Below are 15,722 nucleotides of genomic sequence, written 5' to 3'. Positions count from 1 at the left end.
TCAGTTATAATCATCAAAATTAAAAGAAATAAACATTTGAAATATATCAGTCTGTGTGTAATGAATGAATATAATAGACAAGTTTCACTTTTTGAATGGAATTAGTGAAATAAATCAACTTTTTGATGATATTCTAATTATATGACCAGCACCTGTATATTGTACGTTTTGGCGTAGTATCGGTAACGTGTCCCTTTCCTATTTTGTACAATTTGGAGCCCTTGCAGCCTCCTACACTCAAGCGCATTCACCAGGTGACGTTGACAACGTCCCTGAAACTTCAGGGTTGAGGGCAGACATTGGGCCTCTCATTTTGTCCCTGTGATGTTTGATGCAGAGCTGGACGTGTAAAGTGTCTTATCAGCTGGAATAATTGAAAAAGACGCCTTTAACACATGAAATATGAGCTTTGTTGATAAGGATACAATCTACAAAATACATTGGTTTGAAATCACCGTTTTATTTCTCAAAGCATTGCAATGAAATACAACAAAAATATGTAAAAACCCTAAAACAAAAAAGTAAAAATATACCAACAAATATTGTCTTATCGAACACGCTCTTGTGTGCTGAACAGTTTTGTCAAAGTGAGACGAGATATTTCAAACTTGAAACAGGGATGTAAAATCAATTCTAATGGGAGGCGTTTAGTAATAAATACCAGCACAAGAAAATGAAGTAATTATACAAAGTTGACATAATTACATCGGGGACTTCAGGTTTGAGGTTGAAGAAATTAGACTTTTGAAAATTTAAAAAAGGCGCAAGGAAGAATCCAAGTGTTGAGCCAAGTGTCCTCAGTCGACAGTGTCTGTTCGTGGCAACAAAGAGTGGAGAAAATGCAGCCGGTCTTATCTGTCCGGTCGCATCATGCCCGGCCTGACTGGCATCATCATCGGTCGAGGGTGACGCATCATGTGTGGTGGTCCGGGCATCATCTGCATGGGTCCTCCCATCGGCGGCCTCATGCCTCCTAAGAGTGACAGTGAAGAGATGCACAGCATCGGGTATTAATTCATAACAACGGCTTTACATAAAAGAGTCGTGAAGACTTCACAAGTCATTTAGAACGACCTGGTTAAGAACAGTCTAGCAGAAATAGGCTCACGCCTGCAGTACATTAATGTTGAAAGTAAGTCTAACTTACATTATTGAATAATATGTTAATTATTATTAAGATATTTCATTTTGTTTCAGACCCACAGTACATTTAAAACAAAATACATGTAAAAAATATGAATTAGGAAGGGGGCGTTTCCTTTTATTTTATTGTTTTAAAGACAGACTGTTACCGTTATATCAGGCGAACAGGATTATTCATGCAACTTCTTTATTTGTGACGACATAAGAACAGATGAAACCCAGTTAACCCTTTAATGGCCGACTGAACTGCTGCGAGCACTTTAAATGCTACACAACGTTAGGAACGAGTGAAGCGTCGTCATAGAAACACGTGTCTTACCGGGTCCACCGGGCATCATCCCATGTGGGGGGGGCCCCATCATGGGCATCATAGGAGGACCTCCCATGGGGGGCGTTGGGAGCATGCCTGGCCGAGGAGGACCGCCTGTATTACAAACAGCAAATGTTAGTGTTTGATCAGATTCACATGCATCACATTTTGTATTTTAGCTTTATTTGTATTGACTTCTGACTGAACTGAAAACATGCACCTGTGTTACTTACTACTCTAAATTATTACGCAATGTAACTGTATTTATCGTGTAAACACTATACGTGACAAAATGACACCACTTTAATGATTTTTGGCATGGTCATCATCATTTGAGACAACCCCACCTGACACTAAATAAACCAAGTTGCCAGTTTATTAGGCACACCTAGCTACAACTAAAGCCATGAAATAAATCCTACCACCATGAAGCGTCAACTTTTTGTTCCCTTTGGAGGTCTGTGGAGCTGAACTGCGTTACACAGAGAGGTGTTTCCGTTATTTAGCTCACCCTCACTCATATAAACGGGCTGGACAAAATATTAGAAACAGTAGGATGCAACATCATTTAACAGCACCATCAACACCTCTCTCTCAGTTTCAACAAAACACATCATGAAGGAAGGATTTATTGCAGGACTGTTGAACATCTGCAAATGTGGCCACAAGCGATTTGGCCATCTGTTGTTTCCTTTAGAAACACCACAGTGCTGAAGGCAAGACCTCTTTTATTACTTACAATTGCTGTTACTTTGTAAAAAAAAAAGTGGATAATTTGCTAGTCACATTTACAAATGTGCTACATGATCTCTCTCTCTTTCACACTCTCTCTCTCACACACACACACGCAGTGGTGTGCTCATTTTATTAATTTGAATTAGCTGTAATCCCACAGGAACAGCAGCTTCACGGCCTCTGTTGATTGATAATTCTAATAAGATTTATCTCAATAATCCCTGATGAGAAGCGAAATGCTGACAGCCGTTCCCCATTGACTATGAATCTACCTACCAAGAGCCAGAGTCTCCAGTAAGGGTTAGTGACTCAAATTACTGCAGAGCTGAAACGGACTCACCTGGGGGGGGGCCACCAGGGAACGGCGTGGGAGGAATCTTTCCCTGCTGAAAGGCGGCCGCTGTCGGGAGAGAAGACAAAACATTAGGCACAAAGAAGAAGAATGAAACACACACCTCCGCGTTCAGCACTCAAACTAGTCTTTGCTTTTCTCGTGTTCAGAAAGAATGAACTGAAGCCTGTTTCATACGCAACGCAAAGAACGACACAAAGTGCACATTTCTGCACAGCAGAATACACTACTCTGTTTAAAGTTCATGCTGCAATGCTGCTGTCCAATGCAACAATGAGTGTTTGGGGTAGCATGCTAAATAATAAACAGAATAAAAACACTACTAATAAAGCAGTCTACTTTATTAAAATAAAAAACATGTATCATAGCCTCTTTGTGTTTCAAAGGATAATTTAGCCTCTAAAAACATGTTCCTCCACAGTGGACAATACTGCATCTCTCATGTGGATTAGCGGTTTGTAATCTCAGAGGGGGCCCAAATAAACTGGTGTACAGTGCACTATTTAAGCAACGAGCTTGGCGGTCCCACACGCATGCATAAGCATGTCTTGTGTGGGATACGAAGCAGGCTTTACTCCAACGCCTACTTTTATTTTCTATACAAGGATATTAAATATGGAGATGAAAAATCATGCTGTATCATGAGTGTGAAAGATCAAATAACTCATCAATAATGCGTTAGTAACCACTAGAGGTTCAGTTAAAGAGCAGACACTTTGTGTTTTACTCGATTAAAAAAAACATCGTCAGACATGCAGGTTAGAGGATATTTAGCACTCGAGCGGTTTAGGAAACGAGTTTTGTCCGAGTGGCAAAGTGTCTTAAACAGTTAACAGCGAGTGCAGTTGCTTGGTTCTTCTAGAGTCACTCAGCCGTGTTCTCGGGATAATTGAGCCAATGATCCGCTTACTTGTTTTATCGATGAGGCTCTGAGCCTGCTCCTCCATCCATTTCTGGTAGTAATCTTTCACATTTTCCTTGTGCTTTCGGCCGCTGCAGTGGGTCTTCCTCACTGATGGCTACAACAGATTTGTGGAAAAATATTTAACCGGCGTGAAATACAACAAAAAAGAGATTACCTCATGCTTTTCAACAATTTGATTTGGTGCCGCACAAGCACAACTTACCGAATCATGAGTAAGGTAGGTATCACAGTAATCACAGTAAAACCTGTTGGGGGGGGGGGGGGGGGGGGGGGAGTTTGAGGTAAACACGAAAAGTTCAGAGCTGTAGACATGACTTGTCCCAAAGCTGTATACTTTAAATTGGAGCTGCGAAATATTAAATCACTGTAGAACTAAAAAGGGCAAATTATAGTTCACGCTGACACATAACCAAAAAGATGGTCTTTGTCTGGTTTAACAAGCTGCAATATAGATATACAATTGTGTTAACTACGGTTTGGTCTGTAAACGCTTTTATTTAGCCATAGTGCTAATATTGCCTTTAAAAATAAATCCCAACAAATATGTTTCAGTCGTGAGTTGGAGTCCTGCAGGAATTGTAGCATGCATATTGTACAGATGTTACTAAATGTGCTGCAGGAAAGGTATCACACACTGTAGTTCACTGCTCAACAGGACTTCTGTGCCGTGTGCAGAACAGGTCAGCACACTGTCTTGTATACATTTTCACCCTGAACACGGATAACCTCGGTTTAGATCACAGTCGTAATAAAATAACGAAGCAATACTTGGTTTTATTAGCATCATACTCGTTATTAGTAGTGTGTAGCCACTTATTTGAGGACGAGTTGTTCTCTGCAGCTTCTCCACTTTACAGAGATGTGTCGACGTTCACCCCGGAGCTATCTGAACGTTACTGTGAGATAGATGACGTTTTAGAACTTGCTACACCATCAGTATAATCAGCTCCTATTTCTGAAAATTGAATTGATTTAACCTGGTAAAAAAAATAAATAAAAAAAACCACATTACAGACTCATTCAGATCCGGCGTAAACGTCACCAACTCATATCTAACAACAAAAAGAAAAGGCTTCATGTTGAAATCGACGTGGGTGGCAAGTCCTAAAAATAGCCAGAATCGTGGATTTTATCAGATTAATTGATTGTATATCGCGGCGTTGCGATTGTCTTTTGCTGGTCTCTGTTAGCTCTGTTCACATCGAGGCTGAGTCCAGCAAATAGACACAGCCCACACAAAGCGTACCGCGTCCATCTGGAAACACACTGGTCCGTTTCACTATCTATCAGAGGAGGCTTTGTATTACCATCGTTCGTTGCTTAATTCAAACACCAACTAAGTTCGTTGAAACGTGGATATTATAGATTAAGCATGAAAGGGAATTAATATCTATACTTACTTAGGCATGTTTCCCGGCAATCTCCGTCTTCCGGTGTTCCCAATAAGTGTTCCTAACCGATATAAGACCTATCGACAGTTAGTTCCGCCTGAAAGTGACCGCCACTCGAAAGATACCTGTAAATAAAATTAAAATATTATGTATATATATATATATATATATATATATATATATATATACTGTATTTGTCCCAGTAGCATAAAATAGAAACACGCTAGAACAATACCCACAAACTTGTATACTTGTCACCACCCAAGTATACAAATGAAATCTAAACCAAAAACAATCAAACTCAACAACAGCAAATACAATCTACAGCACATCCAAACAAATAAAAAAATATGACTTCTAGTACATAACAAAAGAAAATTGCAGACAAAGCATTGTACTTACTTTACAAGAGCATCTACATAGTTATATATATTTTACAAACTTCTTCATTTATGTCCACATGTACACACATCAAAAAAGAAAAGGAAATACCCGACCAATTTCTTCTTCACTTTCTATACAAATAATATGTGTCTTTATAGTAGGTGTAAAGTTGTTGATACCAACAGTTACATGATTCTTGTAAAAATGTGAGAAAGGGGTTTGAATATTATTCTGAAGGGTTTTGTAGTTTTTATGAATACCAATACATCTCAACGGACTTTAGAAAAACTGTCAAGCCATTTTAAATTTAATGAAATGCTTAAGATAGCCCACAGGAAGAGATTCTTTAAACAATGGAATTCTAAATTTAGATTTTCCAGTTCACGAGTACATTGTTCAAGAAAAACCTTCGGAAAATCTACAGCTATAAAATTAGTGTGTTCTAATAATAAAGTTACAATGTTACAAGGTTCCTGTCATTTTACAACACAGGGTTGCACATATACAATTTAAAAAATCATGCAAACAGTAATTTCCATACAAATCCTTATATAATTATAAAGAGTTTGGTTCATAGTGGGAATGCCGGTAGTACTAAAGGAAATAGCCCAAACAATTGAGCAAATATTACATCCACTATCAAACATATGATGTAGGTTATCTACTGAGCTACTAAATGAGCAAAATTAATATAAACTAAATGATAAATGATGATTTGTTTTAATAATCCTGGATTTAAAGCTATATGAATTGGTTGTGCCCTAGGTCTATTCTAAGAAAAATGTATACTGGTGCTATCTGGTACTGCACTTCATAAGGAGCAGAGACGATTCATTGATAAACCAATGAAAAGGTGGCTGCAAATAGCAACAGATGACGTCGACGCCCACTCCGTGATTGGCGAAGGTGACGCGCGGGCTGTTGCAACGTCAAACATCGTCCCCCTGGTCGTGCCATGCGCACTGACGGTTGTTGTTGTTGAGCTGGTTGTTATGGCTGGACAAGGCCTCGGACTAAACTGAGAGTGGTCCCCCCCTCCCCGCACCACCCCGTCTCCGCTACGGGACACCCGCCACCCATGGAGGGCACCGACATGGACGTGGACCCGGAGCTCATGCAGAAGTTTAGCTGCATGGGAACCACGGACAAGGACGTCCTTATTTCTGAGTTCCAGAGGCTGCTGGGATTCCAGCTCAACCCGGCCGGCTGCGCCTTCTTCCTGGACATGACCAACTGGTGAGTTCGGGGATCCGAGGGGCCTGTTGTCGGACAGCAACATTATGCTAACATAGACTGTATAATTAGCTAGTTAGCATACGATAAACTGCTAAAAAAATGGAGGCAGACACACACGGTTCTAAGTTAGCGTTGTTCAAACCCAAGGAGATAATTACACCATTCCTTCACGGGAAATGGCAGTTATAGTTAACGTAACTCCTGACGATCGTTGCGGGGGCAAGCGGAAGTGAAACGGTAAAGTTTAGCCCCAGCTATGAGTTATAATAATATTAAATTACTTTTAAAAAGCAAAGAGCAAGCTGGCTAACTAGCTAGCAGGCTAATTTAAGCACAGGGAACTCTCGTGTAGATTATCTGCCATATTACATAAGAGTGTTTCACAGCCAGTTACACCGAGCTGCTCCGGGAAGACACAACTCACGTTAGTCTGATGACGTAACCAGTCGTGATCTATCGACGGTGGACAATAAGTAGTCTTTGATCAATTCATTTTAAGCTTTTAGTTAATCAATTGTTAGTGGCCGTGATCACATCATTATTTTAAAGGGAGGACCCAACCAGAAACACAATCTTGTTCAAGTTTCATTTTGGAGTCTGGAATTCGTCACGGTATACAAGGTGACATCATCACGTGACAGTTGCTGGGATTTGACCACTGAAACTAGTTCACTTGTAACATCACTGTGTAGTTTTATTTTAATCCAGAGTTTATAATTTCCCATGATTATTTTAGGATATCTTGTCCAACTTCAGTATAACCCTTTTTTGTACATGATCAGGATTTCCCCCAAGATATTCTAAGGGGATAAAAATAGCTCCATAACTAGCTCCTGATGCAGTTTGTCTCATAATGAGTTAGCAGATGACACAAAAGTCACTTTCATTAAAGGGTTTTCACCAATTCTACACATGAATATCTGTTTGATAGTCATAGCATGTACGGTTTAGCCTGAGGGAACAGTTGTATTGTGTCTTCAGTGGCTCTGGAAGCGTTTTCTCAAGGCTGAGCATGCCAGGGATGTCATCAACTTGGATACTAGAATTGATATCAATACGTTTGCAAACTGTGGGTGTGGAGCTTTACAGACATGGATGGCAAGAGGGTCTAGTGAAAGACGTTATTGAGTGGCATTATGATTCAGTGTCTTTGCATGACCCATACCGGGGATTAAACCGGTGTGTTTTACACGTATTCAGATATTTATTTAAACAGATATCTTCCTCTGCCTTATGGCCTCTTGTCAACACACAAACAGAGTTTTAGGTCACCAAAACGGATATTTCTGAAAATAATAAAATCTAAAAAAAAATCTACACTGAAACAGAGGTGTCTCATGCGCCCAATGTTATTTGGTCCACCTCAGCTATTGCTTTACTATGGTTTACTATTTGTTGACAAAGGGAAATAAACCCTAACCCTACGCATGCTCACAACCGTGTTCTCGGGTATTTGACGTATCGATGACGTAGCCTACTGGCCCGGTGAGCGCTTGGAGTCGTTTTTACGCTCTAATGTGGACGGAGATATTTTTTTAAACAAGGGTCGTGTGGACAGAATTCTATTTTTAAAAGTAGAGGAAAATATCTGTTTTAAAAAAACAAATCCGTATACAGACAGGGCCTAAACCAAAGTGCTTGTTGTAACCAGCGTTTGAATCCCCCTCCTCCTCCCACGTCTTTCCGATGTTTGATTTGTCAAGTGTCCGACGATTCTTGTAACTTTCCAAACTGCCACCTGACAAGTATGCCCACTTTTCACGACATGTGGCCAGGTGTGCTGATGTGAGCATGTAATTACGGTTTTCACCTCTCTCAAGCTCTTTTAAAAGAAATGTCCACACAACTACTTCCGTCACTTTTGTGTATTCTGTAAAGCAGAGTCTCTGCTTCATAAAAGTGTATTCAAAATGGCCATTCCCAGAGGCCTAGTTGAATATTTAAATGACTTGTTGTGTTCCACCAACAGTCCAAAGCCCAAAAATATTCTGTTTTGTATCATGGAAGTCCAAGAAAAAAATCGAATCATTAAATTTTAGAAACTGGATTCAGTAATAAATAAAAGTAAGCATATTTATTTAGAAAATGACCTAAACAATTAATCAGTTTTCTGTATGATTCCACAGATTAATTTTCTTTTTGGTTCAGCTTTAGTATGAAGCGCTTCACACACAAATGGAAGAAAATGGTTCAATGAAAGAGATGAGAGATGCTCTATTGACGTCTGAGCAGTTCCAGTACGTCTCTTGATGCACGGATTAAAAAGAGTCATGATAATTGTAAGGGAGTTACACAGTCTGTGAATCCTATTTTAGGAGTGATCCTCTTTTGTAATTGTCAGTATCAGATTGGTGGATTGTCACATTTGATTAAATAGTTTGTGAGGCAGGGATTAGAAAGACAAATATCTTTTATTATTGTGCATTGAGAAAAGTATTCTAAAAACAGCACAACGTACACAAAAAACAAATGTTTTTCTTGATTAATTAGCTTACATTCTAACTGTCAGGGTCGCATGTTTAATGTCCACTCCTGTTAACACCTTGCTCTTCCTTTTTGTGTTGGAACAGGAACCTGCAGGCTGCTATTGGTGCATATTATGACTTTGAAAGTCCCAACGTCAACACGCCTTCCATGTCCTTCGTTGAGGACGTGACGATTGGGGAAGGAGAGTCTGTTCCTCCAGATACACCGTTCACAAAGACCTGGAGAATACAGAACACAGGTGCAGAGCACGTCACCGCATTCACATGTGTAGCTTTCACAGTATGAGTAGCGTTTCTGAATCTGCATGCAAGAAGACCGAATGTCATTTACCACGTCATGGTTTTGTCGTTGAGCTGTGTTTTGACTGCACTCCTCTTTGTGTACTGTAGGTGCAGAGTCGTGGCCACCCGGGGTTTGTCTCAAATACATCGGCGGGGATCAGTTTGGGCACGTAAACACAGTAATGGTGAAGTCACTAGACCCCCAGGAAATATCAGATGTGAGCGTGCAGATGCGAAGTCCCACAGCTCCAGGCATGTACCAGGGCCAGTGGAGGATGTGTACAGCCAGCGGATTATTCTACGGAGGTAGGAAATCACCAAAGATTTCTGTATGATCAGGACATTTATTAGAGCTACCATGGAGCCCACACTGTCACTAACTACAACTCCATGAACTGCTATTATTGGGAAAGCAGAGAAGGCGATGTCAGAGAGAAGTAGACCGAAGGGTCTCTAGACTACTCGTCTGAAGGATACGTCCAGAATGTTACATTGATTCAGCAGCGAGAACGGGTTAACAAGATAAAGGTAGAAACTAAAGGCTACAGATCACGACGTAGAAGTGAAACCACCACATCACCTGGTGGTCATGACAGAAAACAATTAAATAAAGCAACTTAAGATCTTTATTCACTGTTACTGCTTTTGCCTTTCAATGAATGTATGTGTATACATTCAGTAGCTCCTGAGCATCGAAGTGCTAACGTGCTCCGCTAATGTTAGCTCCACAGGCTAATGTTAGCTCCACAGGCTAATGTTAGCTCCACAGGCTAATGTTAGCTCCACAGGCTAATGTTAGCTCCACAGGTTTTTATGTAGAAACATAACGTTTTAGAAAAGTATATCCCCTTCCAACCTCTCCGGGTGACTAGTATCACTATTACACAACATTTAATCATGACCAGCTCCAAATCCACAATGCCAGCCTGATAATGAAGAACATATGGAACAATTGCATGAGAGTCTATGGAGCTGGCCAATGCCATGCAATGATTGGCCAGTCTGCTTTTTAGGGGAGGTACCTGGTGAAGCGTCAATTCACAATGATACACTGCAATAAGCGTTCTGTGTCTGCGAATGCTTCTTTTCTCCTCAGATGTGATCTGGGTGATTCTCAGCGTAGAGGTCGGCGGTCTCCTCGGCGTGACCCAGCAGCTGTCATCTTTCGAGACGGAATTCAACACCCAACCCCAACGCAACGTGCAGGGGGACTTCAACCCCTTCGCCTCGCCACAGAAGAACAAGCACGACGCCACCGACGACAGCTTCAGAGATCCTGGCGGAGCGTGGGAACGCACACAGGAGCCAATCCAGCAAGATCAAAATGGACTGTCTCATAATGCTGTAAATAGGGCGTCTAATGGTCTCCAAACCAATCTTTCCGTGGTGACTTATGGTCAGGTATGTATGCATCAAACTTAGGGTTTTGCACTTCACAAAACTGCCACTTTAAACCCGTAAGAACTCATTTCACTACATAGATGAGTTTAGCTCATTTAAGTCTCCTTTCGGATTTATTGTGAGGGTTCATCTGCAAAATACAGTTTCCATTAAGCCTGCAATATGACAGTGGGACTCTGGTGTGGTGTATATGAAGTGCTTCTGTAAGAGCGTGTATTGAGCATGAAGGAAAAGAGTCTTCCAGTTAGTGTTTGACAAACTGTACTTTGCCGTGGACCAAAGTGTTGGTCAGAGAACGGTCACATCTGTACCAGTTTTCATGGCAGCTTGGTCTGCTGCTGTTGAGATATCTCTGAGATATCAGGTTCTGGACAGTTGGGGGTAGTATCCAGTGTTGAGGTTGCAGCGATACAACATTGTTGTGTTCACACTGTTGAACAAACTGGTTTAACTGCAATAGTTTCACGGCTTGGTTAGTTATTGCTCAGCCATGCTAGAGACGTGGCTCTTGGTCCTTTGAACCAGAGTGAAATATCAGGACAGCTGTTTGATGGATTGCCATGACGCTTAGTACCTGACTTATCTCAATTTGTCTTACAACTCAGTTTTAGATTGTCAATATATGGCATTTATATTGATATAGCCTTTCCTTTGGCTGCACACTCAGGCCACACTCAATTTTTGTTTTGCCCTGCTAGTGGTATTTTAGGAAGTTGTCAATTTTTTTTTTTTTTCACCGGTGTATAATGATCATTACAGCCCAAGGTGGCGGCTGCCATGGCTTTCAGTTTTGCTAAATAGTATATCAAAGATGATATTAATGTGAAGGATGTACTGTGACTAAAGGTGTGATGATGGAGTATGAGACGAGTCCCTCACGTGAGTATTAATGATATCCATTTGTGAATTGCTTCTGTTGCAAATTCATTGAGCTACAGCTTCTTTAAACGTACTTTTTAGTTTGCGTAAAGGAAAAGTCCATCATCAGGGCACCTAGCTGTTAGTTAGTAACAACTCACCTGTGTGTCTCAGGTGGGGCCACATCAGTGTAGACACACGTATCGCCTCATAGCTGAGCCAGTTTCAGCTAACAGCCTCTCCTGGGTCATCGTCATTTACATTTACATTGACTGAGCTTCTTTCATGTAATGCCGCTTTTGTTTCCGCCCTGAAACCGATGATACCATCAGAGAGCGGTGGTGTGTGTGTGTGTGTGTGTGTGTGTGTGTGTGTGTGTGTGTGTGTGTGTGTGTGTGTGTGTGTGTGTGTGTGTGTGTGTGTGTGTGTGTGTGTGTGTGTGTGTGTGTGTGTGTGTGTGTGTGTGTGTGTGTGTGTGTGTGTGTGTGTGTTGATTCGGTTTTAAATGACTTATCTTCACATATATTCATTCTCATTCCGTATAAACTACTCTTAATTCCCTTTCTCTCATTTTTTTCCCCAGGGTATTCACGGACCCTATCCATTTGGACAGAGCTAGAATGTCAAAGACTCCCCTCCCCCCTCCATCATCGTGGATGATGAGCTCAACACCCTGGGAGTCCTTAAATGCAGAGGAGTCAGAAGGGGGGGGAGGAACTGTTGTTTTATATTGACTCATGACAACCTTCTCCCCAACCCCCCGAGGCCCTTTCCACAGAGACACAAACTACAGTGAGGTGATGGATTACATCCGCTACAGCGAAGCATCCCACCTGACATCAACACCCGGATTCGCATGTGTGAATGCTTCATTTAAGAGTGCTATAAATCCGTGAGAATAGAAACACGACCATTTTTATTTCCACTGTAAAACACGCCTAATTAAAAAGGGAAAATCAACCCTCAACAATCTACATACAATTTGGTACAATTGGATACTTTGTCTCTTTTGGGGTTCCTACACGGGGGCTGGAAATGTTTGGAAAACTGCTGAGAATAGCACAAAACTAAATGTGATCATTAATTCACGAAAAGACCATTACTGAACCACAGACTAATGCCGCGTTCACTTCATATGGGACGGATGGTGGCGAGAGATTCCCATGTTTACATCTTGTGAGCGTTCACATGTTCGGACAACTTTAAAACGGTTGTATGTTTACAGATTTTGCCGTGTGAGGGTTAAATATATCCAGTAAAATTTGGGTTTAATCACCTTAAAACATCTGACTTTGACCAACGGTGTATTTAAGTGTAGAGAAGTTTCCAGGTGCAATAACAAGGTTGATGTTGATGTGAATGCTATTTGCAAATTGGGAACTGTGAATCTATAAAAGAATATGAGTCAGGTTTAGCATTACACGCACCTACCTGGTGTTATTTTCTTTATTCAATCCGTTCAACAGCTCGAGCTTAAAAATACTTTGAGAACATGTGACGTACTGTCAGGTTTCAAGTATTTTTGTGATGGAGAATAGTTTTATTTATGGCAGAGAGTATTAAAAGTTACCACCTATGTCTGGTTATGTATTACATTTATCATTTAAAAGTTATAAACAGTGTTCACCTATTACGGTTAAACTGAGCAGTTTTTGACCCTCCTTGAACCCAATGCTTAGCCGGATCAGATAACACATGTGGACCCCAAGAAAAATATATCTACTTTTTACTCTCGTAAAGAAAAACAACCAGAATAAACAAAACAATTGTTATTCGACACATTAGACCTTTTTTGACATAAACTCACCGTCTGTAACTTTAAATAATCTATGACACATTTAAAATGATGTCACATTATAACATTAATAACACATATTGAATACCACATTCAAAGATACTCAAATATGGTGAGGGCAAATATTCTCCATTTCTACTATCGCAACAACAATATGGACCATGCCTGTGTAGGAACCCTGTCTCCCCCAAAGATAAAACCCAGAGAACCCAGACACTAATCTGTTCTGTCTGTAGGTTTCTCCATCCAGACAGCATGTGACGTGTGTGTGTATGTGTATTTTTTTTAGGTTGGGTTTTCGCTTTAAATAGATGCTGAAGCGCAAAAGGATGCGAGTGAGTTTGAGCAAGTGAGGTGTGAGGAAGGGTTTAAAAAAGCCATCTAAATCTATTTTGCCTGGTGAGTGACTGTAGTTTCTGAGTCGATGTCTACAGTAAGTGTACTAGATATATATGTGTGTGTGTGTATGTGCCTGTTAAGTGTGCATGTACGTTATGGTTTCTCTGGATTTAACTGACATAAAAATGGTGTATACTACTTGGGCAAAGGACGATGTGTCTATTGACATGCGCATCGATATGGAGAGCGCTTTACTGGGCGTGTACCTCTGGAGTATTTGTTGAGTGATTCTGCACCGTTTGGATGAACTGACTCACTAATTGCCCCGTTTGTTATTATTTATTTGCGGTCGTCCTGTGCGCTGCACATGCAAACAGTCCCATTTACAGCCAGCAGGTGGTGCTAAGAAATCAAAGAAAGAAAGTGACGAGTTGAAGACTATTTGAATATGAAAATGAATGGTCTGCATCAGTTTTTACTAGCACTGATGTTCTGTTACTGCTATTTGCACAACACTGTCCGCTTCATCTGAGGAGGCAAAGTGATTTTTTTTGGGGGGGGGGTGGGGGGGTTTATTGAGGATTGTGATGCCAGCATTTTCCAGAAAGTTTTGTTTGTTTTGCTTATCAGCTCTCCTCTAAAGGCCTTTGTTCCTCACAGCTTTAAGTTTTGTTTCCATTGTGTTAACCACAAAGATTTAAACTGTAGTTTCATCACTTCACCAATGTCTCATTCTAAACATTAACATTGATTTCCGTTTATATTGATCAGGCATTTAGGCTTTGCATACCTGCTATAATCACACCTGGATTTTCACTTCAGCTCTGCTGGGTTCGTCATGTCAGACGGTGCATTTCATCCTGTATTTTGGGCTTAGAAATACAATGGGGAAAAGTTGTTGATGGAACTTTTTCTATTTTTTGTCTAGGAGGATATTTTAATTTATCAAATATTATCCTAGTTGTAACATATGAACATATTCATGACATTTGGAGTTCATTGCTTCTACGATCACGTGTACCCGACTCGTGAAAGTCACCAGCATTCTGTTTTGCAGCGCTGCTGTGTTTGTTTTTGAGAGTCAGCTGAGAGTTCTCCTCCCAAACAGTATACACTGTTCTCTGTTGCCTCTTTTAGTCACGTCAGTCTTTTTATTCTTTATTTCTTCCTTTGTGTGTGTGTGTGTGTGTGTGTGTGTGTGCTTGCTTGCTTGCTTGCTTGCTTACTTCTTGTGAGCTTGCTTGTGTGTGTTTTGGTGAGCGAGAGAGAGACACAGGTGGTGAGAAATCTGAATATTGCTGGATTCATTTTTTTAGTTTTAGTTTGTGACTATGTACAGATTTGAGATGGGTGGCATGGTGAATGGATGAGATGAAAGTTTACATAGTCCTAAAATAGCACATTTATCTGAAGAGAAACTGTCAAAATAAAGCTTCTTTTTTTTCCTTTTTTTTTTCCTGTATCTATAATTAAGCATTTGTATGATTAAATTAACACTGAAACAATGAGTAAGTTGTCTTTTTCTATATTTCAATTCCTCAGACATTTTGCACCAACTGAAAAGCTGCAGTGTCACAATCGGAACTGTTTACTGCCAAGTACATACAGTACGTCACACATACAATAAATTTGACTCGGTGAATGGTGCGTAACAATAAACACAGTGCAATAGTATGAGAAGCTTGGAGCGGAGAGTCCACCCTGTGCCTCCTAGTAGTGAGATGTCCATACAAATCTAGAGTGGTTCGCTCTGAAATTTGTCCAGATATTCATGTTGGTCAAAGGAAGAATCCCTCTGACTGTTCCTTTAGTGCCACCATGAGGTTGATACTGAGTGTTGTTTTGTGTGAAATTTCTCTAAAACTATTCGGTTACAGATATCACTAATGCCCAGTTTATCAATTTGTCTGGTATTTTGGTTAAAGACCAAACACCTGCAAATATAATGACATTCCCAACACCCTCAGCTGTGTGTTTAGCGCTAATTAGCAAATGTTAGCATTATAACCCACTAAACTAAGCTTTGAACGGGGTGAACATTAGCATCCGCTTGTTAGCGTTGTTATTGTGAGCATGTTAGCATGC

General features: G+C 40.5%; 2 protein-coding genes across 3 annotated transcripts; one reads left to right on the top strand and one right to left on the bottom strand.

Moving 5' to 3' along the window:
- Positions 1-440: 440 nt before the first annotated feature.
- snrpc (small nuclear ribonucleoprotein polypeptide C) lies at positions 441-4,977 on the bottom strand. 2 transcript variants are annotated; one of them, XM_076096769.1, is made up of 6 exons: positions 4,866-4,977; positions 3,668-3,710; positions 3,451-3,559; positions 2,531-2,588; positions 1,463-1,570; positions 441-973 (listed from the first exon to the last, which is right to left on the bottom strand). In XM_076096769.1, exons 1-6 carry the CDS (start codon positions 4,871-4,873, stop codon positions 634-636), a joined length of 666 nt encoding a protein of 221 aa, XP_075952884.1. In that variant the 5' UTR covers positions 4,874-4,977; the 3' UTR covers positions 441-633. The 2 variants fall into 2 exon arrangements, with proteins under 2 accessions (XP_075952884.1, XP_075952885.1); XM_076096770.1 differs by having other exon boundaries at positions 712-973; positions 1,463-1,567; positions 2,529-2,588; positions 4,866-4,976.
- Positions 4,978-6,169: 1,192 nt separating this feature from the next.
- Positions 6,170-15,145, top strand: ilrun (inflammation and lipid regulator with UBA-like and NBR1-like domains). Its single transcript, XM_076096768.1, has 5 exons — positions 6,170-6,476; positions 9,047-9,201; positions 9,353-9,550; positions 10,341-10,645; positions 12,087-15,145. Exons 1-5 carry the CDS (start codon positions 6,319-6,321, stop codon positions 12,120-12,122), a joined length of 852 nt encoding a protein of 283 aa, XP_075952883.1. The 5' UTR covers positions 6,170-6,318; the 3' UTR covers positions 12,123-15,145.
- The last annotated feature ends 577 nt before the right edge of the window (positions 15,146-15,722 follow it).

The sequence above is a fragment of the Anarhichas minor genome, unplaced genomic scaffold (assembly GCF_050575085.1).
Source record: "Anarhichas minor isolate MPS153535 unplaced genomic scaffold, ASM5057508v1 ptg000023l, whole genome shotgun sequence".
In the NCBI taxonomy this organism is placed as follows: domain Eukaryota; kingdom Metazoa; phylum Chordata; class Actinopteri; order Perciformes; family Anarhichadidae; genus Anarhichas; species Anarhichas minor.
Note: the sequence above shows the minus strand (reverse complement) of the source record. Positions and strands in the feature narration are given on the sequence as shown.